This window comes from Callorhinchus milii, unplaced genomic scaffold (assembly GCF_018977255.1).
Source record: "Callorhinchus milii isolate IMCB2004 unplaced genomic scaffold, IMCB_Cmil_1.0 Scaffold6, whole genome shotgun sequence".
Lineage (NCBI taxonomy): Eukaryota > Metazoa > Chordata > Chondrichthyes > Chimaeriformes > Callorhinchidae > Callorhinchus > Callorhinchus milii.
Genome location: NW_024704747.1, coordinates 24,365,320 through 24,390,384, shown reverse-complemented (window position 1 = coordinate 24,390,384; position 25,065 = coordinate 24,365,320). Strand labels below are relative to the sequence as shown.

The window sequence follows — 25,065 nt, the reverse complement described above, 5'->3', positions numbered from 1 at the left end:
ATCCAATGCTCAATCTCCTCACTCCACAGAGAGATTGCACATTGCATTCTAGTTACCTAATTCTGGAAAGTATTAGGTGCAGGTTGGCGAGAGCCAAGGGACAGGGACCCCAGAGTGTGCAGTGGGGTATTGCTGAAGTCTAACCAGCTAAAACCACATAGCTTGCCATTATTAGCGCTGTCTGCTGGCAAGCTATCCTGCTGTTTGTCCAGCTAGGACCACCCTACCCATTAGGTTAACAAGAGTTGAGAGGGAGAACCAGACTCAGGAGTGGCACAGGAACTGGACTACCGAAACCACTACAGAGGGCTGACTCGATTTTGACATTCCATCGCCAAACATGTCATCTTGGAACAAGTTCAGCTCTAAAGAGGCCCCGCTTTACCTTCTTCTTTATAGTAACGATATCTGATGTATTCAATTTCCACTGTTAAACCTTTGATGTCCTCCCGATGTGAAAGATGCTATATCAAAAAATATTATTAATGTCATTGGACAGATGAAACATGAAAGTGGAAATATTAAGAATATGAAATATAAAGGTGGGCATTGATTTTTAACTGTGTTATAAATAAAATTTAGATTGCAAAAAAACAATTAATATTCACCAATTCCTAGGAGAGATTCATGGCCTATATTCACTGAAAATTGACCATAAAATTACAAGTTTAAATTTGGCAGATCATTTGCCTGTAAAATTCCTGTGATGCTTTTGCGTGGATCCAAATTCAGAACAGAATGTGCTTCCCAACATGTTTTGCCCCTGTTCTCTACCACATTTTATTGAAAGAATCTGCTTCAGTACATTGTCAGTGCTTTAATGATAGCTTAAAATTATATTTGAAATAGTGATGAATACTTAAATTGCTGAGTGTGAGTTGTGGAGTCGTGGTCCATGTGCATTTTATTTTTTTCTGGTGGAATCTAAATATATGTTTTAGATTTGGATTAAGATTCCTCAATTAGAAAAGCAATAAATGGGTAACTGGAATGTACCAATGATACAGAGACCAGTTGAGATCAACATCTGTCCTCTATTATAATAAAACGGTTGTTTTCTTTGACTTTGTAACACTGAATACTCATGTTTCGAAGCGCAAACCATTTGTGCCGTAAGTTAAGCATGTTTTATCTTTTCAAATAGGTTCAAAGCAATGAAGGAGAAGGGTTAAATACTGTAAACACAACAAGCAATCCTGGCCCATCCGATTCAGTGCTTGTGGTTTCAGGAACCAATAAAAGTAAGTAAAATATTATACAGTAAATCTCCGGCTTACCAAACTCTGGGCAGCTGGAATTGGGACCTAGCTGGACCAAAACATATATTTAAAAGTTTCCCAGGACCCGGGTGCATGTTAATTCCCACCGGCTCATTTCTGCTCTTGCACTGGGTAGCCTCATCATGCTTGCTTGGTTTAACAGGGATATCGATTTTGACTCCGATTTATGACTTTGACTTATTCGCTATCTTCTGCTCCCAGAATTCAGACAATTATAATGCCGGTAACGATATTTGCTGTTACTTTTTACAAAAACAAATCCATTGGTCTGGCCAGGCAGGGTTTAAGTGTGTACATAAAACACGTAAAACCTGACACCGTTCTTTCCAGGTGTTCGGTGTAATAAAATGAACAAACCATCATTTTGTTAAGTTTTAAATGGGTCTTTGGCTTTGACATTAGACTTGGAGGATTCTTCCAAAGCTGTGATAAAGTCTATGACTGCAGACAGGATGAGCACATGGTGTAAACTTGGCAGCTACATTCAAATCTTGTGAATGTTTACCCTTCTAATGTAAATCCCACCTTACACATGTTTTTGGTGGGGGCTTCTGAAATGAATGCATTTCAAAGTGTATTCAACACTTGGATTTTATAATCCTCTACCTTTGCTCAATAAGAAATATTTACATGAGCATGTCTTGTGGCTCCTTTTCACACAATGGAACTACTAATGACTGTAAAGTAATAGTTTACTCCGTTTGTGGGTTTTATTAGATATCTGTAAAAGTTACCAAAAGTTATTTACTTGAAAAGCCAGTTTTACTGCAGTCATGTCTGACTCTTTCTTTTTTCTCGCACTAGTACAGTGTGATCTCTGATCTCTATGGTTTACTGGGTGTGAACTGGAGTAAACAGTGGGAAACCACTTCAAGGGAAGCAGTTTGGCACCAGGTGTATTACAAGGGCAACTGGTATTAAGAGAAAAAGAACTTAGAAAATAATGTTTTTAAAAAGTTCTGAGATTGCCCTGAACCCTTGTCATTTTAATGTCGATGATGAAAGAGCTGCCACCTCTTTGCTCATGTCAAAACATTACCTGGCTGTCAAGCCTCAGCAGTCAGTACAGTGCTCTGATACAGTGCTTAGTAGAGCATGATGTGCAGGCTTTGATACAGGTACTGGGTCTGAGATGGTTGCTGAATTGTAGGTACCTATGTACGGTATCTGTGTAATTGGGTTTTATTTGGATTAAACAATTTTGATGTACGCAGCATAATCCAATTTTGATGATAGGATATGGAATGATTTGCCAGGGCTGGCTTTTAGAGCAAAGTCACTTGCAAGTGCATGTTTCTATGGTTCTAATTTATTACCTCTTGCTTAAGGGATAATTGTGATCTAAGCCTAAAATAGCATTCCGTACTTAACCGTGTCCGAGTTCAATTTGATGGATCGCTTTTTTTTCATTTTAAACGTTTCAATTTACAGAGCAACAAGCTAGGTAAATAAGTTTTTGTTGAACTCTTATTTCATCGGAAGGTTTTAAATGTACCAGGAAAAATGGAATTGTATTAACTCTCTTAATTGCCCTCTTGGCCTGACGCGAGAGAGATTATTGCATTTAACAAGCTTGAACAATTCACAGTTAATCTGAAGAGTGACGTCAAACTTCAGTTTGCCTTAACCCAATAGTGACCTAATCTGAGTAAGCCATCTTGATCTCTGCACGCAACATTTCCCCCACCCCCCCCCTCCCCCCCCACCAACCCCACTCCATCCCACACCCCTTTACAGAGAGTTTAAAAAATGTAGAACTGTATGGAATAGTTCATTGTCATTCAACAAGGTTCAGGTTTTCAGAACCAAGTCTAAAGCTTTGGCTGCCCATGAATTTGATGGTGCTTTGTATAACATCCTGATTGTTATATGAGTACAGAAGAAACTGTCTTCCTTGTTCTGGATTAAACCCATGTGCTTTGACTTGGGAAGAAAAAGTTTTTAAGGCTGTGATTTTCATTCTGGAACATTTTGGAGAATGAATGATGCGTCCAGGAAATTCTACAACTTTGCCCATTCACACTGATGGTTTACTTCTAAGCGGCATCCAACTGTTTTCAGGACTAATGATTAAAAGCCCGGCTAAATTAATATCAGCAAGAAAAAATTGATCACTAAGTTGATGCGTTACAACTGAATGCTGAAGTGTTTTTTTTTAAAAAAGCAGTGAGCAAAACGCTTCACAATTCTCAATGAAAAGTAGCAATACAAGATTGTGAATATCACGGTTTCATCCCCATTGTGTAACAACTGTACCACTCACTCTGTACCAAATACTAATAATAATCCTTGCATTTGATATAGCGCCTTATCACGTCTTCGATACGTCTCAAAGCGCTTCACAGAACATACTCTAAAGTCAATTGACTGTATATTTTATATTGTACATATGTTATAAATGCTACTGGTTTTAAAGCCCTTAGAACAAATGATCAGGAAGGAGTTGCATATTTGCGATTCTAGGCTGAAAGTCGAGACATTTGCATTGCTATAGAGTTGACAGCATAATGCAAATCTCCAATTAGATTTAATCCAGGAACACTCAGACTTTCCATGGGTCGGATGACTCTACATACCTCAGTGTATTAACTGACTAAACAGCCCACAAGAAGGAGCTCTTAAGAGGTTCTGTTCATTCAGGGTACCCCTCCCAAAAGCTGCGTCCGGGATTCTAATCTCCAACAATGAGTGCAGTCGTAAAAATATTTGTAAAGCGCACAAAGATCTTTATCTGGGGTCAGGCTTAGTCTATTGTGAAGGGTTTGGGCCTGTTCGAGTAGCCTGTTGGCATTGTCTGTCCAGGTTCAGATGTAAAGAATGACTACTTGGGTAGGGCCACTGAGTGTGATGTCCCATTGTGAGTCTGTGCCGTAAGGGAAGGAGGGAGGGAGGGGTAAAATGATTTTTTTGTAACAATATTTTCTTGAATAAATCAGCACGATACCAGCTAGAAAGTTTTAAAAAGTTCTTTGGCAGACTGTTAGGCACGCACGGAGCTCTCGTAAGCTCCCGGTGAAGGCATTTGAGGCAGATGTGCATTAAAACAAATTCCTGCTCAGACTTGCTATGACGGAGGAAGTTTTAGGATTTGCCACCTTATGAGGCAGAGTCAAATTCAGGATCCTCAGCGCTGCTTTGAAACTTTCAGTCGTAATGTGTCTGCTTGACTCCACTTTGTCTGAGCTAAAGAATCATCCGTGTGAAATAAATATTTAGGGCATTATTACCAATGTTAGTATTTCCTGTCATTGAAGCTCATGTTTTGGACCATTTGCCACTGCCACAATGTACATGCTAACCTTCATCTTGGCTGCCCTGTTAGGTCTTGAGAAGATCTCTCGCTCTCTTGGCTGTAACACGCAAGCATGTTTCTGTATCCGTCTCTCAGAATGACATGAATACGACTCCTGTGCAATGAACTTCGATACAGAATTAAAACTGGCACGAACTTAAGTTGTTAATAAACAAGGCTTCTGTTTTAATAATATAATAACAATACATACAATACAATTACATTTGATACAGCACTTGATCACGTCTTCCAGATCTCTTAAAGCGCTTCACAGAACATACAGTAAAGTGTAGTAACCGTGCGTTTTGTGGGTGAAACGCAGCAGCCAAATGCGAACAGAGTTTTCGGTCTTGAGAGTGAGTAGGAGGAGGAAATGTCAGGAACACCTTTTACTGTCATTTCATTGCTGAATTTACCCTTTATCATTCAAGTTAGATCGGATAATTGTTAAAATTAGATTGAAATTAGATTCTTGAGCTAATGCAGAGCTGAAACCTGAAGCATGTAAATGGAATAAATTAAAAGAGCAAAACTGGAGCGTTTTATAATGGTAATGTGAGCCCATGGATTTAATTCATTGCCTTGAAATCGGTCCCCAGTCTTGCTTCATTTTTTTTACTGTTGGAGGGGTGAATGAAGGAGATATAAACATTTGCTCTTTCGCCTCCAAGGCATCCAGATGAGAAGCAATGGGATAGAATTCCTCCACTCTGCGAATGGAAACTTAAGTGAAATAAATGGAGGTAGTTTGAGTTTCTATTGAATGTAAAACTACCCACAATTTGGCATTAAATCTGCAATATTCTGTATAAACCACGAGCTTAGCTTGTTTGATTAATGGGAACTGCATAGGCCTACAGTTGAGATATCCTTCTGAGGCTCGGGCCCCGGTATATCTTCAGAGCATTATAGGAGAAGATGTACCCTGTATCTAACTTGCGTTTATGAGAAGAGGCAGAGACATTCCCAACCTTGGACCAGGAGAAAATCATTGAGCAAGACTGAGAAATAAAGATTCCATTGCAGTCACCGCACGTAGATGTGGGTTTTGCTCCCATTTGTGCCAGGAACACTTCCAGTGCAAAGGTGGAAAGGTCTTATGCAAAGGTAGTCATGTTTTTTGTCATGCTTTTCAACGCCTTGGGACGTCCTCCTGACGTGAAAGGCACTACACAAATGTAATTTGTTGTTGTTGTCGTCGTTTGAATTTGAAGGTGCATCAAGAATAATCTGCTGATAATTACCAGCACGTTTTCTGCCCCCTGTAGCCTGGAAATAATTTGATGAGCCTGAAGGTTCTTTGTTACAAGTTGTCCTATATAACCTGATAGCATCAGCTCAGATAGTTTGGGTCGTTTCTTCCAGCATTTAAGTATACGACATCCAAGGCAATGTCCCAGGGCAATTCAAGCCATATTCATACACATTGCTGTCATTGTGTGAAGATTGTTTTAAAGCTTCGGGATTTACGTAAGCAATATTGATATATTAAAATGTAAAATACTACATGCAAATTATGTCTACATGACGAACTTTGGTACTGAGCTCCCTTTTTGTCTACTTCCTGTTGAATCAGTTTATTTTTGGCCCGATATGCAACCTAGTTCCCCAAGTTATAATCTCTCAATCTTCCCAGCTTTAGAGTTCTGTTTTGGGTTAGTCTGGGTTCAGCACAAGCTAGATCTCTGTACCCTGTGCGTCTTTCTTTTCATGATCTAATTATTCATTGTGCTTACCTTCCACAAATACTGTAGCATCACGTTCAAACATCAGCACTCTTGTTAGGGCAATTTAACGTTAGTGAGAAAGCAATGGATAATTAACACAAAGAAATGTTTACCGAAATGTCAACCTTTGCAGTATTCTGGTTGTGGGGTAACCTGATTTTATGCATCTTAAATGTAAGTAAAATGGCAAAGGTTAATAACATATCTGGTCTTTTCTTACACTGCTTTAGCCTTGCTGATGCTGCCACCAACAGATGGAAATACAAAACTGCATTTAATTATCGTTTGGAGCTGAGGTCAAATAACAGAGAAAATCCTGCTTTTATTTATTAGAAGACAACAGATCTCGCCATCCTTGATTTTTCTTTGAACTGTTCAATAAGGATCTTGTATGCTAATACAATCTGTTCATTTAATTTTACTAAAGTTTCAGATTACGTTTTAGATCAAATATACACAAAGTCATTTTATTTTTTGATGCAAGCATTTTTAAAAGGGACATTTAAAAAAAAAGTAGGTTTACCATTTTCTAGTATTTGTTAGGGATTGTAATGAATCTCAATACTGTAAAAACTGTAGTCCTGTAACACTTAGACACGTGTAAAGGACGAGCACATGTGCTCCCGTTCCAGAAATAAATTATTGGTAGAACTCCAAAACTGAGTCATTTAGCCTTGAAGACTTTCACAGGACAGACATATAAAAATATACTGTTTCCTGTGGGGGCAGTGGCAAGGGTCCAGTGTATTCAGAATAACAGATTTTCAATCTTTTTTGAATATAATAATTTAAGTTGTTGAATCCACAACGACTTAGAAGACCCAACCCTCAGTATGTAGATTTGAACACATTATCCTGTTTCTTATTATCCTTGAAAAGTGTCTTATCACAGCTGGAAAAACAGGAGACTTATTTAGTGGCTCATAAACCATTCAGACGTTGTAAACTCTATTCCCTCTGAGAGCAAATCACTATGTGGTCTTTTTTTTAATATATATTCAGTTCCACTGAAGACGAGATAATGTTACAAGAACATTCAAATAAATGAATATTATTTCAAGTTAAAACAAAAGCAATCCTTGCATTTGATACAGCGCCGTATCAATTCGCTATATTACATTTATCGCGTCTCCTGTTAAGTATCACTGTTAAAGTATACTTAGCAGGAGACACTATAAATGTAGTGATTGTGTATTTTTTTGGAGACAAATTTAGTGTGGGCAGCACAGGCAGATTCTTGCAGGATCAAGCTCAAGGGAGCGCATGGTGTATTTGCATTCTTTTTCAACAAAGGATAAAGGTTAACCAAATCACTCTAATTTAACTGAGTACTTGCCACTCACCAGTTTTTAATTGTGAATAGGAATTGCTGATTCCTATTCACAATTGCGTATCCATTGACGCAAGAGCCGTTGGTTAAGTGTGTTTGGAGTGTTCTGCTGTAAGAGGTTTCTTTGATGCAAAAAAAATCTCTTAACAGATGGGGCCAGCACTCACAGCACAATTCGTTTTGTCTAAGATGCAAAGCAAACTTTGTAGTTGTGAGGTTCATTTTGATTTTGCAACCTGGTTGATAATTGATAGGCCACGGAGCATTCTTCTGTCGTATCGCAGTGCTAAATCGATGACAGCAGTTTGTACTTTGATAGCTTTGAGATTCACTGGGATCGTATCCAACTCGGATCACTCTATTTACCCAACGTTATACTTATTTCATCCAAAAAACAATATAATTCCTGTTTGAGCTATTCAATCGCTAATCAATTCATAATAATCTGGTTGCAGGGGTTTCATTGGGACATAATGCTGCAGTACAAATACGTGTGGCGCAATTGATTCCACTTAAAATAGCTTAAAATAGACCCTTGATTACCAGATGTTCTTGATTAGCTGAATGATACTTGTCAGGTACTACATCTGCTTTGTGAAATGGTCTGCGCCGCTCTCTCTCTATCTCTTTCACTTACCTTGTGGTTTTACTGGTGGTGTTATAACATAAGCACAAAAGTAATGAGCGCAAATGTACTTTTCAGGACATTTTACAAGAACTGCCAGTTCACATTCAGATAGCAGTGGCTTCGCAGAAGATCCATCCACTGATATGCTTAGCCATTATCAGGTAAATTTATTTTCTTAAAAACATATACTTTCATAGCTGTAGTTGAAATGCGTGGAATTTGGTTTGAGTTACTTCAGTGGTATGTGGAACCAATTGAACTGCACAACATTAATAGATAAATCTTATACAGATAACAAAAGGCCACAAGCTGAGTAACGGTATGAATTCATTGATTCTGCTCCCCGGAAATGGACAAGGTTAATTACCAATAGCCTTTAGATGGTTTTTAGCTGTGTATATTGGAAGATTTTTTTTTCCATCAGCACGCAGTTTTGGAATACGTTGCTCAAAAACATTTTTATTTCTTGTATTACTTTTGGGTTGGGAAAACAATGAACTAGCCTGACCTATAGGGCGTGAGCGAAGCAAACTTGCACCAGAACATCACTGTAAGTGATGGAAAGAAACCCTTTGAGCTCTCGCTGTAAGGAGAGACAAAGTTATCCAGATAAACCAAGATGTCCAAAACAAACAAATGGACTTACAAATTTAGAGGACAAATATCACTTGGCTAGATATGGACTGGCTTTAAAAGCTCTTCTGTATCTCCACATATATGATTGGTTTGGTGTCATTTTTACTTAACTATTTAGGAAGGTGTGAAGTACCTCCTCCTCCTCACATTTTTATTAATAACTCAAAACGTAAGAAAGAGAATATGAGCGGGGAATATTCATTTGGCTGCAGCATCTATTACCCATCTTGAAAGTGCCATTGGTAGAGACCTAGAAGCAGGTGGTATGTTTCCCTCCCTGGCTAGGAAGAGTGAATAGCATTTGGGTGAGGAGCAATCTGCAAAGGTTATCTCCTTTAATTAAATTGCTGAGTTAGCTGAACTTTGACGGGAGCAATCAGATTTCTAATGCATGGCTTGTTGACTTTCAAAGTATCTTCGATAAGTCTGTTCTGTCAGCAATTAAAAGGTATTCGCTGGAATACTGATGACCTCTTAGGTGACTGAGACCCATGTTGTAAATCATCCATTTTAGTAATTTTAAAAGCTGAAGCAATTCTATGATTAGAAAAATTGTCAGCATTGATTTAAAATAAAATGGCCAGCTGTATTCCCTACTGTATTCCTTGTAGTTTATGTTGATGTGAGTCTGGCATCTTGTTCAGATAGTGGAGCTCACTTCATTTTCATTTTACTTACACCAATTATCCTATTCCCAGACTCGCTTGACCTTTTAGTTAAATAGCATTCCTATCGTTTTTCCACACAAGCTTCATATAACTCCGTATTTCACCGCCGTTGACTTTGATTTAAGGTGAATTATATAGAAAGCATTTTAAGAACCTTAAACTATTTTCTCCTCTGTGTTCTCTCTGTTAGGGTCAGGATGCCTCCCTCCAAGCCATGGGCAGTAGTGCCGACAGCTGTGATAGTGAAACCACAGTCACATCTTTCGTCGATGACATTAAAACTCCGCTGAGTTGTGACCAGTCATTTTTCACCCCTTCTCAAACACCAATGGACAATGTGCCCATGGATTTATTTGAAGGTGACATATGTGCTCCTGGTTTGACTGATTCCAACGAACAAGGAGAGTTGGAGAGTGACTCTGCTCCCGATGTTTTTTTGCAACCAGGGGAACAAGGGTTTTGGGTGATGATGATCAGAAATGTTCGTTGCAGATTGAAGCGACTCAAAACTCCGAGAGTGATGGGAACTCTCCAAGTGAAGAGGACCTTCCTGCGTGTTCTGTGTATCAGTTGGGGAAACAAAAACAGTACAGTGTGGAGTCGGGTCTGAGTTGGAATTCAGAACGTGAAAGTTTAAGTTCTGACACTTCTACCGAAAAGTCGAATGTTTCCTCTCCACCTGCAAACAGAGTTACTACAGCACTTGAGAGACCTGAACCGAAGCAGAGCATATCTGCCTCAGATATGCCCAGCTTAAGAGAAGGGCGCCCAGTGGCGAAAGCAAGCCACGGGACAATACAAGCAAGGGAGAAGCTGTACAAAAGAGACCCTCTGGCAAAGATGAAGCGAAACCCTTTTCAGAGGTCCAGTTCACTCCCAACCACTCTGCTTAGTCCGGTCAGAGTTGTATCCTCTTTAAATATTCACTTATCGCCAGATAGTGATTCTCAATGTGATGCACCCTCCTTTACTTACAAATACAGTCCCTTGGAGGAAGATTCGGAGGCCACTAATAGCCAGGATGAGAAGACCACCAAAGATGAACCCGTGCAGTTGTCGTGTCGGTCAACGCTTTTTATCCCATCTTCACGTGCGAAAAAAGAGAGGAGTACGAGGCAGGTGACTTTAAACCAAGGCACGGATGAAACGTCCCACTGCAGATTGAGCTCGCAGACCTTTCCGATGGCATCACATTTATCGCAGTCTTCCTGTTCCCTTCACTCAATTGCTTCAGATTGGCAAGACCGACCTCTCTGTGAGCACATGAGGGCCTGGAGTACGTGCAGTGTTCCCAACCTTATGGAATCACCTCACAGGCCGTTTGCATCACAAACTCACGGGGCGTTTGCATCACAAACTCACGGGGCGTTTGCATCACAAACTCATGGGGCATTTGCATCACCTTTTGCACATCTGTATCCTCCGAGGCCTGTGGCCCACAACTATCGGCACTTCCCAGTGAATCCTCCATCAGTCATTGAAACTCAGCTACGCAGAGTCCTGTATGATATAAGAGGCACGTTGCAGAACCTCTCTCAGGTATTTGAACAAACAGTATCAATACTCTATTTTGTTCCTTACAAACTGGGAAATGAAAATGGCTGCACCTTATGATTGTGTTGCGAAATATTCCTTTATACGTGTCTTGAGGCCACACGTGATTGTTCTAAGATAGTTTGGGGTCAGTGCGAAGGATATTTCAACTCTTGTTAAAGTTTTTTTCCCCAAATCTTTAAGTATATATCAATGTCTTTGAAATTATAAAGAGCAAACTCTCTTTGACTCTTGTTCTGGAACACTGCCTTGCCTGAGGGGCGCTATATAAATGCAAGTTGTTGCTGTTATTGTTGCTTTGTTTTCCGTTACAATCAAGCCGTTGTTTGCATTTGCAGATTCCAATGCTTCGGGGAAATGGTCAATTGCCTGCCCACTGTGCTTCTTTGAGATCAAATCTCATCCCTTTATATGAAGTAAGTTGTTTTGTTTTGCCACATTACTTGGTTTGGATGAAGAATATTTCTCAAGTGTTAACTAATTGTTACTGCAGATGTTATGATCAGCCTTTGAAAATGCTGAAAGAATAATCTTTCAAAACCAATTTCTTCTCAGGCCACATTTCAGGAGCTACAAGTCATGAGAAGGAATCTGAACTATTTTAGGACACAGATGATGGATTTGGAACTTGTTATGTTGAGGCAACAAACCATGGTTTACCAGCACTTGACTGAAGAGGAGAGGTGAGATTCCACCGGAATGATTTGTTTTCAATCTCTTTTCTCACTGTACAATTTGAATGTATCGGCAGCCCTATTCTGATGTGTTATTTCACGTGCTCCAATTGGAAGTTTTCAATACAAGCGTTAGTGTAAGTAAAGTATGAGTAGAGTAAGTAAAACCAACCAAAGCAAATTAAAATTGGTTAGTAAATGTGTAAAATCGTATATCAACTGAGAGTGCTACCAGTGGCTCAGAAGTCAGCCTCTGAGCCAGAAGGTAGTGAGTTCATATCCCACATCAGGAAATGAATCTATATCGTCTAACCTGACATCCCAATCGAGTGCTGAGGGTATGTTGCATTGTCGGAGGTTCTGTCCTTCGGATGATACGTTGAACCAAAGTTCTGTCTGCCTGTTCAGGTGGATGTTATTAAAGATCACATGGAACTTCGAGTTTGCTGTTAAGGTGGGATGATTTTATATCCTGATTGTATCAAAACTAGAGTTGCGTTTAATAGCTCATTAGTAAGCCAACAATTAGTTTGCATGAAGTCGTCGATCTGGATTTCAAACCACAATTTTCTCTTTTTGCTTTTTATTTCCTGTTGTGTAATGATTGTGGTGAAATCTCGGTTAAGCAGCATTTGCGAAGAGGAAATAAAAAGTAGCGCTTTTTCTTCCTCGCAGGCAAGAGGCTGACCAGCTGCAGAATCTTCGAAACTATGTGCGGATGGAGCTGCAAGAGTTAGAAGTGCAGTTAGAGGAGAGATCGTACTCCCTGGAGGAACAGCTCAGAACCCCACAACAGTTTTCCCAATTCCGACCGCAGCCACATACTGTGAGTACATTAAGCCAGCGTGATCCTTCGTCTCCTGCTTCAAATCACCCTATTTAGAGCAAAGGATTTCCCTTTTTTTCCATTTGTTCTGCGCACTTTCTAATTATATTAATCGATGGAACTCATGCACCCACCGACAACTCCTTACCCTATTCAGTTGTGTCAAAATCCACACCACGAAAGCACCTGAGGTTTCACCTTACGGCAACTTTAGTCCCACTGCATTAACCTTTATTGAGGGCCATAATCTCAAGCAGAATCTTGTTCGAGTGCTGCTGGTAGGAAATCTTGCTCCCCGCAGTGAAAGGAAAAGAGTGTGTGTTTGAGTTTCCCTCACATGGTGAGCTCTGATATTCATTCCACTGTGATCAATCATTCCACTGGAGGCGTTTTGCCCAGTAAGTGCCAAGCACTTACCCTCAGGAAGGTGTGTATGTGTGTGTGTAGTGTGTTTGTGTGTGTGTGTGTGTATGTGTGTGTTGGCAGAACAATAGCATCTATGGTTTTATTCAAACTGAAGGTCCTTTCATTGTAATAGAGCAGATTCAATATGTTCTTAATCTGGACCAAAAATGAAAGGAGGAAGAGTTTACTGAGGGCTGTAATTGTAGAGTTGCTGATCGTATATGAACTCCACGACATTATCAGTAAATTTGCACTAAATGCATGAGGAGGTACACAAAGACGGTCAAAGCAAAATAAGTAAGTGTTTATTCGGTTTTTCAGGGGATGTTCGCTGGTAGCATGGACGGCATGTCTTCTGCTTCTCTAGATGTAATGGAACCGGTAAGTTAGACTTTCGTCTACAGCACACTCTGCAATAGGCAGAAAACCACCCATCGTGATATATCTAAGTGTTGAGACTGATGAAGCTAATATACAATTGTTTTTACAATGTAAAATTCAGCTGATGAACATTTCACGCTTTATTACAGTTTCAGCAAAAAAAATATTCTGACAATGCCCCATCCTTTTGAACACGGCAAGCTTAGTCTCCATTCTGATAAAAGAGATCAATGTGGAACCATTCTCCATTTATACCAGTTATCGTTGTAGCCTCCAACAATTCACTCAGCGATTATCTGAAAAATATTTAAAATATGTGATGAAAAATAGTATTATTTTAATTCTGGCAAAATCATCATGTTTTGCCACTTTAGGTGCATCAGTGTTCTGTATTATGCTAATTATTTATCTCACTGACAAGGCTGCTGGGCAACCACTTGCAAAATGGCAAATTGTCTCACTGGGACAATTTGGCTAAAGTAAATGTCAGTTTTCCAGGAACCAGATTAAATCTACTTGCTACGAATGGAAAAAATGGCATTCTGGTTTGTTTACTTAAAGCTGATATTTGGTCATTTGATTTGATGTCAAAAGACATCTTTTATGTCAAAAGATGCGTTGACTAATTTTGGACTGGTCTTGGACTGATTTGACTTTCTTAACAGCCAGAGGTTAACCACATATATGTTTGTTGACTTTGGTTATTGAACCCTTTCCACTATTTTGCCAATACCGTACAATGCAAGTAGATATTCTTTTGTTTACAAGGTTTTAATGGCTAGTTACTGATATATTTATATTGCATCGCCCCGCATTCAATCATGCAGATAAAGTTGAATAAACACTGCATAGTGTGTGTGAAGTTTTTTTTTGTATCTTCTGAAAGATAAATCTTCTATTTGTAAACTCGTGTGAGTGCACTGTATTTATTTCACGCTTCACTTTCTGTTTAAATCCCAGGTAACTGAGCTTCTGCGAGAACAATCCTCTCTTCGGTCTGAGCTGGGATTCTCTGAGCCCTCGAGGGAGAGTTTTGAATACACACAGTCCTGTCCACCTTACACTAACCTAGAAGCTTTGTCACGCTGCTCGAGCCCAGGTCGAATGTCTAGATTTTCATCACCAAGCACTTTGAGTCTCAGTCAGCAACCTGTGCTGAACACTACTGAACGATCTGGAAAGGCAACAAACCCAACTACCTCATCAACACGAAACAAACAAGTGTACCGTTCGTCAGTCATGCTGACTCCCGCAACGCCAGCTCGGGGAGAAGGCAGCATTTCACCAGAAACTATATCGTCTAGAACAGTAAATCAAAAGTCGGAACCGCCAAGAGCATCTCCATTCCCTGGGGCCATCGGCAAGAGTATCGTGGAACATCCAGAATTCCAGAATGTTCTGCAAGAGGTGAGCGGTGACAATCCCAACAACAACTTGCATTTATATAGCGCCCTTCACGTGGGTGGCGTCTCAAAGCTCTTAAATACATTGAACTATTCAGATGTTTTAGCTCGGCACACGGCTTAAGATTCTTTGAGTCGGTTATTTCCTTTGATGCAGCAGTAGTGTACGTTAGCACAGATTTATTGATTTATCTCATAATACAAGACAATTTTCACACACTCACTGTATTGTGTGTGGAAAAAGAAGGTCTGAAGGACAATTGAGAAAGGAAACACTTATTGACTCCCACGTCATCCCCAGTGCTTTTTCACGCAAAGGTTTGAATATCTCACATTAGGATTCATCTTGTCTTTTCCGCATTGAAAGGTCAGAAGCTTAAATGTGTGCAGGCGGTAATGTCAGCATTTACCAAATGCTAATAATGCGCAAAGAACATTGGGCTGCTTGCAGAATGCTCCCACGTTAACATTTCAAAATCACACAACAGCTGACACAAATTAAATGAAAATCACTCAGCAAATGAAAACGCCTGCCCTGCCCACAGAGAAAGCCACTGCCGCTGACTCATTCACTTTTACTCGCAATAAATGCTGTAATAAACAGTTGATGCTGAGTTACGTTTGGAGGCAACCTAAGACTAAATGTGGATGCGCGACCTACCTTTTCAAGAAGATAGGGCCTCGCAAAACTGATTCATCTAGTGAAATGAAACAGTGCTTGCTTTTGAGAATGTCTTGGTTACGATGTGTTTTCAGAGCAGTCGCTGCTGAACACAACTGAACCCAGTGAACTTTTATAACATTAAACATTGGCTTCTGGTAAACTGTGCTGGTTCAACGTGATACAAAGCGCATTCTACTTAAATCTTCACTACTTCAGGGGATATTGTGTTTTGTCTTCTTCCATTTTGATTAAAATCACTGATTATCATCCTAACCACATGTAATCTCTTTCCACCTTCACATCCCAAACCATCAGCAAGGATCACTCCACTCACTGTGCAAAGGGCCTTACCTAACACACTCTAGACACAAACTTGTCAATTATTTCATTGAGTGTGATTTTTTTAAAAAAAGAGGCTGAAATATTAACTCTGATCCTTTGCGTTAAGGGCCAGGCATTGTGCCACTAGGACTACCGTGGTTTCTGTATTTTACGAACTAATGACTTAATTGAGGTTAAATTTCATTTCAAATCTCCTTTGTTTCTGAATCAAGTTACAGGCATTTGTACATAAACATAGCTTTTTCATTCATGATGCATGAGCAGTTCAGGTTTTAATTCAACTGTGGGCTGCGCTGTTTGGAGCAGGAGCATTGGGATGGACAGCCAAATTAGTAGTGGACATCCTAGCAACAGGCAATTGATAGAGACTAGCAATCAGTTTGCTCTTGTTTCTCTCTACAGAAGGAGCTTAGCCTTGTGGTGGCAATGTATCATGTACAGGGAGTAAAGCCGAGGGGATTTCATTCCTCGAGAGACAAAAAGTTAACGTAATGTAGAATTCAGGAATTTGAGGGAAGGAAAGTAACATTAGACTGAAAGAAATGTTTTCCCACCAGATAAAAGATTCAATTGTTGGAGAAATAAAGCGTGAAATTGTGGATCAACTCCTTGCTGCAGTGTCATCTGGCAGGACTGCTGTGGGTGAACAGGAAGAGTCCTCGTAGCTCCAGTGAGTACACCGTGTTATTTCAAGCCTTTAATGCTGATAGAAATGGAAAGTCTGGTTAATGTTTGCCTTTTGTTTTCCAATGTCTGGCTTCCCTCCATTGTTTGAAGTCCTGCAAAATTAGCGAGGATGTGCAAAAATAGTTTTATCAAGTTCCTTCCTCTCTGTCCTAGTCCCAGATTCTTCGGTTGCTATGGTTTAGCTGGCAGTTTTCTTGAGACCCACAACTCCTCCTCTGTTTTGATCATAAAGAGAAGGGAGTTTTCTCCCAAGTGCCGTGACAAATAGTCCTCCAGATGTATTAGTCATTCACCTTATGGATTCCTGTGAGCCTTCCTGGTTCAAATGGCTATCATGTTTGCCCAGACAAAACCAGTCACTACACGTGAGCATCATTAATAATAATAATAATAATAATCCTTGCATTTGGTATAGCACCTTATCAACTAGCGCCTTTGATGAGACATCATCAAATTGAAGACATTTTGGCATCGTGTCCTGCCGTAGAAATTTAAGGTGTTTCTTCCTTGTAGAATGTTGTGAATTATTAACCCGGACAAGCTGAATTTTTTTGCTGCTTCTCTCTCCGGTTCTGACTGATGACCACTAAAATGTATGCAGATTATTCCAAAATGGATGTCAGCCTTTTCAATGAAATTTGAATTAACCCCAGAGTGTAGTTGCCAATTATACTTATGAATTTTGCAAATCTGCAGCCATGGTATTTAATGAATGTAATTTGTTCCTATCTTTGAGACCTAAATGGAATCTGCATATTAACAATGTCCTCAAATTTACCATTCTTTTATTTGTAGTGGCTGCTTGGTGGCTAATCATGTGAATTCAACATTTATTATATCTATCGGCAGACAGCATTACTCCTGAGGTATACAGTCACAAGTGAGTTATGTGTTAACTCAACAGAGGAAATATCTTATTACCTGTTCAGCTGCCCAGCCATCTCTTTTTGACACGAGTGATTTGTAAACATTGGTTTACAAAAGCTCTTTGTTTTGTTGCTGCTATTTGTGAGCATTGAGCTTCCTGTTTTAGCGATGTTCGGATTGTTAGCTCTGTCTCAAGCCACTTGGGAACCATAACCCCCCAACATTGTTCCATTCTCTAACACTTTGCCATCCTCAAAGTTTGTGCAACATTATCTAAGATAGTACTAGGTTTTACAAACTGTAATAAGATTTCCTGATGTATGACTGCTTAGTTACATGTTACATAATTGTTACAAAACCATAACACTAAAATACGGCACAAATCTCATTTTTCTTCAAGACTGTCAGCTGCCCCAAATAGTAACACAATATGATTTTTGTTCTTTCTTTGCTTTCAGAATTCTCGAGAATGATGTTCTCAGTTCTGACGTGCTTTCGGAAGAGTCATTCCTGAACATCAACTAAACCCAATGAATTTCTGTCACTTGGAACATTGGCTTCTGGTAGCCTAGCTGGTCAAACATGGCACCAAACTCATTCAACTTACATATCCAGTGCTTTAGGAGATGTTATTGCTGCTGAGATGGTCTACTCTTCTCTCTCCGTCTAACACAATTAGATACAGACAGACCCCTTGATTACGCTTCATGTCTTTACTTTGGGCTTCACTTAGCTAAATGCATTTTAGAAGGTGTTAGCTCAAATGTACCTGTCAGGTTCAACATGTGACGTAAATTTGTTCTAATATTTATTTGTGTCTTTCTGTCACAGATTCAGGCATTTACACGTACCCTCATGTCTGTGTTTAGGGTAAGGCAGAAACTTGAAATTCCATTTATAGGTTAGGTCAGCTGTGGTATAGTTTATAACATTCCTCCTGTGGAAAACTCTTTGTTTAAATTTCTTGCTTGAAGCACTGACCTCTGTGAGGTACTACCTGTGCAATAAATAACTCTTTTAAATGTTAGCAAACTTGAATTGACAGATGCATCTTTACTGCTGTTTTTTACTCACACCACTTGTAATATTTGTGAAAAAAAATACTACATTTAAAAACAATTCTATGTAACTAGGTTTAAAAAGAAAAAAGAATACGATTTGAAGGTGATTGGATAGTAGCTTTCTGAGTAATATAAACTGTTGCTCAGACAGTCTTACACTGTATTTTTGTTGGCCTTAAGTGTTGGATTTATTGGGAAATGTTGAATGGGATACAGTACAAGGGTTTGGATGCCAGCATACTTAAGTGCCTAAAGCTTTTTGTAATTTGTACTTGACACATGGTTATTGTAGTTGCTAAAGGTGTGTGCTTGGGTTCTCATGTACGGACTGTATGTAAAAAGGGATTTGTAAAAGTCTAACTTGGGATGCATGTGGGTTTTATTGAAATCACTAATATTTATTTTAAATAAAAGACTATCTCTCCCAATATGTTTGTTTTTCATTCCTGCAAAACACATCTTGCTTGTTGTACTCCACATGGGTGGAGTAAGCTATGTAACCAGGAAAATCATCTGACCCTTTTAAGAGACTTCATATCCAGATGGAATGTGTATTTGCTTTCTTCTCAACTATAGGGAAACTCGGTTCAGATATTTGCCTCCTGATTTTTTTTATTATCTTATTCCTCTCGATGTTTAATTATGCACTGCCCTCGCCCGCAGCAAAAATAAGCTTTGTGAAGGTTTTTCACTTTGGCAAATCCTTCCAATAAACTGTCTTAGCAATAAGAAACCTTTGTCTCCTTCTGGATCACTACAGGACACCCTTTCCCCCTCCTACTTGCTCTACATCGGGGAAAAAAACAAATGGTTGTGGATGGAAAACTTTTCTAACGGTGCAACTCAATTCGAAAAGTGTCCAAAATAGTGTCCAGAACAACGCACACTTCAAAAGCATAAGCAGATTAATAGTAGGCACTATGATTTGGGAGAGATGCAGTTATTTGTATGGGATCCATTTACTTCCATGTGTGTTTTATCTGCATTATCGTGCATATATTCTGGTCTGTAGAGATCTCAAAGCGATCCATTCCCTTATTTATACTTTTTAAAATGCAGCTGTTTTTCCTTGGTTTCAGTGTTTTGCAGCAGGTGTGCAAAATATGTTTGCAATAAGCTGAAAATTACTGTCTTTGCATTTTAAGAGGGCAGTTTTCGGAGCACCCCTAAGATCTGCTATGAGGGAAATCAGACTGAGTGGTCTTACCATTAAACACCTAATAGATGGAGAACATGGGACATATCTAACACGTGAATGGGAAAGATCATACGAGTTCTTAAAGGAACTGGTGTCCCTGTAATTTTTCTCTCTCACTGTGTCCTGGTTTCATGACTTTGCTGACCCATAGTACATCGTGAATACCATTTGAAGAATCACTACTGCCCATTAATGATTCGTCGTGTAACTATTTTTTAAAAAAAATCCGGAGTATAATTGACATTTTGTAACTAAGTAAAGGTATTGCCGAATACATAATGGACCAAAGGTAACAATAGATTTCCAGTAAAATTCAGATCTATCAGTACCACTTGTATGTTGTACTTTTTATTATAAATTATTATTGAATAATAATTTGATCACTCAATCCACGACTGTTTGTGGGACATTGCTGTGCGCGATTGGCTGCCGCGTTTCGCTCATAAAATATACAATCAATTCATTCTGTGAAGCACTTTGAGATGTCTTGAAGACGTGATACGGCGCTATATCAAATGCAAGGATTATTATTATTATGTCGTTTTTTTGCTGAACCTGTCTTATCTTCAGCACAGCCTGTATATGAAAGTAAGACAAATTGTTGACCAACTGTAAAAATTGCTGCACTTCTTCCGTATTTACATCCAAGGTGCAATATTTTTGCTGTTACCTTTTACCAATCTAACTAATAAAAATATTGTTAAGATTTAAGCACTTCTGCAGCTTCTTTATCAATACGTTTAGCTGGAACATTGTTGATTTTTTTTCTTGCCTGTAGTTTCGAGCTGAGTTGGTGATTAGTTTACTACAACAACCCCAACAACTTGCATTTTTGTAGCACAGTTCACGCGAGATAGTGTCCCTGAGTGCTTGACAGTGGTGGAGTCTGACACCAAGCCAGGGGAGTGGTGCGTGACAATAAGCACGATCAAAAATAGTTAGGGTTTTGTTGACTGAGTTAATATTAAGCAGCGTGCTTCCAAATGTGCAGTCATAAAATATTAGCAAGATGTGGCTTCCTCCACAAAGCCCTTAAAAGAGAATTTGTTGGAATATCATCAAGACTCCAGCTTCCCCTGACCCTGTGATACAGTCAAGATGATGAACTTATTTAGTGATCCGTATTTGTGATGTGGTTTTCCATCACACACATTGTAGCAAATAGTCACAGCACACGGTTACTGTTATTCAGACTCTGTTATAATTTTTAAATGGGGTGAGATCTTTTAACTAAACTCAGCAAATTTTCATTTGTTCTGTTGGAACTAACGAAAGGACAAATGGCTATTAAAGTCACACTACTATAGGCTGTTTGACTCTAGTGTTAATTTAAGCAATAAATCAATACTGAATACTGTGATTTATTTTTATTATTCTTGAACTAAAACTCTTAAGACAGAATGAGCCCGGAATAGATGAACACATATGTAATAAAATAGACTTCATCGCTGTTTAGTAATTGACCTGAACAGGCAGTAGCCTACAGTGAATGATGTTAGAAGGCAATAGGGCAAAGCTATAGACTGCTAATGTTCCAAAGCACAGGTTACAGTCCGATCAAAATGGGTGTGAACATTTCCGCTGTTAGCTTTGAGAAATATTAACTGCCAGATATGGGATAATTACCGTAAAATGATTGCCCATCAGGTTACAGAAATGGCAATTATCACAACGCACTCCAGGTGACTTCTGTAACCTGAGGTCTCGTCAAGGAACCCTTAGAGAAACAGCTTCAAGCCACAGCAATCAATTCCAGTCAGTATTTTTCATGTGCCTGATTTATCTGTTAAGTATCTGCTTCAGCGAGCTAATTCCTGGAAGGGGAACTACTCTATGCTGAAACCTGATTTGCATCCGTTCTCAGGCAAGTCGGCTAAAACTCATGTCTTCTCCTGACTCTTAAGTTTGCGACGTGAAATTAATTTAACCTAAAAAAATTCTAGGTACCAGTAGACAAGCATCCAAAAAATTGCCTCAAAGTTATACCAAATGATTAATCATGTGGGAATGGAATTGTTTACATTGGCACAGTAGGGATATTGTTCTGCGGTTGGTCTTAAATTCCACACGATACAATGCCAACAACTTTAATTTAATTTCACGCTAACTTGTGTCTTGGAGATCTTAACAATGGCGAGCTTGACTCTGAGCTGGGGAGGAAGGGGAGGTGACCGTAGGCATGGCCAAAGAGAAAGGTCTTCTGTAGCAATCTGAAGATGGGCAAAGGCTGAGGGATTGAGTGAAGGAGTTCCAGAGTTTCAGGCATCGTGTAGGGAAAGCTCAGAAATGGAAAATTTCCGTGTTCACTGTCATAAGCTTAAAATATGAAAGGAATCTTAACCTTTCAAACTGAGATCATTTTAGGGAGGGAAGAAACAAGTAATTCTTAAGCAAATTGTGTGTGTTTTTTGTGATTAATGGCTTCAACAAATGGTAAGTTGTCGCTAACAAACTTCCTGCCGTCTGTGCTTTTACAACACTTGTTTGACTTCTTGAAGATTCAAACACTTTCCAAAGGAGCTCAGAATGATTGCTGGTATTGGTTTTATTCCTGTTTGGATACTGTTTTATACTGAGCGTGAACTCATCTATGCATACCCATTAAGTTGATGGATGGCGTCAGCTTTGGCTCATTTTCCTTTGTGCTGGATGCCGTTTGATCCACCAGCAACTCAGTTATTTCTGAGTCGCTGCGTATTGTAGATAGAAATTTAGAATATGGCTCTTTTTATCCTATTAGTATTAGTGACATCGAAATGGTTTTCTGCTTACCAAAGTGTCATTTGTAGTGTAGTGTTTATCATTTGTGGAGGAAATAACAAAAGGCTGAGCTCAGAATAGAGTCTTTATTGCATTGTGAATAAAGGTAACATTTAACTTTCTTTTAAAATGGTCTTTTGTTGCTTCATCACGAAGGATTAAAAACACATTAGCACATTATCTATTAGTGTCACAACTAGCATATAACCACTTGGAACTATGTCCAGTGAGTTTATGGGTCTATGCTGGTGAAATTTCTAATGAAAGTTTGAGTATTGTTTGTAGGACAATTTTTACCAGGGCTTGTGTGTTTTGACATCTACCTAAGACATGTACATTTATGTTTGTGTGTGTTGACAAACTAATACTAATTGGAAGACATTTCTTGTCAACATCCCAAATCTTTGCGGGCCCAAAGATAGCGCGGTAGAGATTTCCAACATCATCACAAGATATTGTATTTACAAGACAGAAAAACATAATTGCAGTAAGACATGTTCCAACTTTAGTTAAACGAAGTGTTCTTCTGCAATAATTAATCATATGAAGCCCTTATGTACTGAATGTGACAAATTGTAAAATGTGTAGTTATTTTGCAGCTGTGCAGTTGAAAAGCACAAACAACTGGAATCCACCATCAGCACTGGAAATAAAGCTAAGCTATTGACTAACATCAATCTTAGTGTAGGTTTTTTAGAATGGTTAGAAGTTAGAATGGCCAGCTAATCTGGTGTCAACCTTTTTGTTTTTCATTCCGATCCACCCTTGTAGTATTTCTGATGAGAATGATCATATTTGCTGAATTTGGGGCAGTTCTGTTGTGCGTCCTTGCACTCACTAGGAGCTGGGTTGAAACATCACATTAAAGAACCATCTGGGAGTCAGATTTTTCTTTCATTCTGTCATATATATATCTCAGAAAGGGTTAATGATGCAGGAACTATATTGTATGTCTGATTATATGTTTATGCTAATTATGAATCGGATTTGATACCGTTGATGAGTTCTACAATTAAGCTGCTTTTTTACATATTAAATGCAGCACATTGATGCTTTCACCCTTCATAATGGTGCAGGAATGTCTGAAGCCATAAGGATCACTGCTCTAAGCATGTAAGTGACTTGATAGTTGCTTTCACTGCATCAGATCCCAGAATTGCACAGGGTAATAATAATAATCCTTGCATTTGCGACTTATCACGTCTTCGAGACATCTCAAAGCACTTCACGGGTACTGGATTAATGAATTCTGACAAGTATTTCTCTTTCCATGTATTACACGAGAAAGCTCAGCGATAGCAAATATGATTCTTGCAGTTGCTGAATGGTTAGCAATTTTGTATCAAGTTACATTTAAAGATGGTATTTAATGTCATAGTGTGTTTTAGCAGTTTCTGGCTGGGTCACCATCTCACTGTGAATCTGAGCTCAGCAGATAAGCAGACCTGGCTTATCACTTAACGGACTTCATTTTCCAACACAAAGGCTGATCCAAGTTGGTTGTGACTCAAAGAAAATCAATCCTCCCTGGGAGTCAAGACCACATTAAAGCGTTTGTATGATATTATATGAAAAAAACACAAAAGTATAATACAAAACTCCAGTTTGGCAATGGAGCAAACTAGCAGTGTAAATGGGATAGGATCACTCAATCCTGCCAAAGAGCTTTGAGAACTGATTCCTGTTAATAGAATAATTCTAGGTATAGACGGAGCACTGTGCAGCTACAAAACCTTCTATGTGGACTGGCCTCATTCGCTCATGTTGCTACAGATATGCCTCGCTGAACAGCTTCAGCTCACAGGTATAGGACTGAATCCATTTGTAAGTTTGAAATCCACAATGAATAATACTGAATGCTTACTGGTGCTACAGTTCATTTATCGTATCTCCGACTTGTAACTTATAAATCAGAAATCCTTCATTTAAATAAGTCAGTTTTTGGGGTTATTAAAAATTGAGGCTGATTGAGTGCTCCAGTGCTTGTGATCATATCAGACAGTTTCAAAGAGGTGAACAGAATACAATTATAAAGATGACAGATTTGCACGGATCCTAACTTTTTTTGTGATTGAATTGACCTTTTAGCAGGAGTTTCTGTTTGGCAGATGAGAAATGCCACCTTAAGCCTCCGCATTTTGTTTTACTTTCTGATCATTTCCGAACAAACATATGTCCATTTGCTGCAACCCCTCAGCTGCCTTTCAGGTTTCTGTTGTCATTGCATTGGGAAAGAAAGAGCCCTTTCTGTTTGGGTAATAGACCTTTCAGTCACATGATACCCCTCGAAAGATCACAAACTTTATTTGGACAGTTTAGAATATCTGCAGCCACCTGATGTCCCATCTGATCACATCTAATTATTTCTTATTATCATAAACCATCTCTAAGGAGTTCACTAAATCTGTACACCTTCAACCTATCTCCTCTCCTATTGTGTTAACCTTTTAATTTCCTAGCATTTACCACAATTATTTTCAAAAAGTTGCACTGTTTTAGGCAATATAAAAATAGCCATTTACAATGATCCCGAACAATCCAATTAATGCTTCTTAATCTACAAACTGTAACTTCCTAAACCGTAACTTACCTGTAATAGAGCTACAATACTCATTGTAATTGTAATTAAAACTTATTGAATCATCATCGTATCAATTTATTCTGATGAGGATTGCCGTTCTG

General features: G+C 39.0%; 1 protein-coding gene across 1 annotated transcript in view; it reads left to right on the top strand.

Annotated features, from left to right (window-relative positions):
- itprid2 (ITPR interacting domain containing 2) overlaps positions 1 to 18,853 on the top strand; it is a 65,473-nt gene extending 46,620 nt beyond the window's left edge. Inside the window, 11 exon segments of the mRNA XM_007890103.2 lie at positions 1,145 to 1,241; positions 8,333 to 8,418; positions 9,752 to 10,169; positions 10,172 to 11,100; positions 11,454 to 11,531; positions 11,671 to 11,798; positions 12,465 to 12,615; positions 13,342 to 13,401; positions 14,362 to 14,808; positions 16,368 to 16,480; positions 17,823 to 18,853. Coding sequence (XP_007888294.2) covers positions 1,145 to 1,241; positions 8,333 to 8,418; positions 9,752 to 10,169; positions 10,172 to 11,100; positions 11,454 to 11,531; positions 11,671 to 11,798; positions 12,465 to 12,615; positions 13,342 to 13,401; positions 14,362 to 14,808; positions 16,368 to 16,475 — 2,502 coding nt within the window. The 3' untranslated portion in view covers positions 16,476 to 16,480; positions 17,823 to 18,853.
- Positions 18,854 to 25,065: the final 6,212 nt, after the last annotated feature.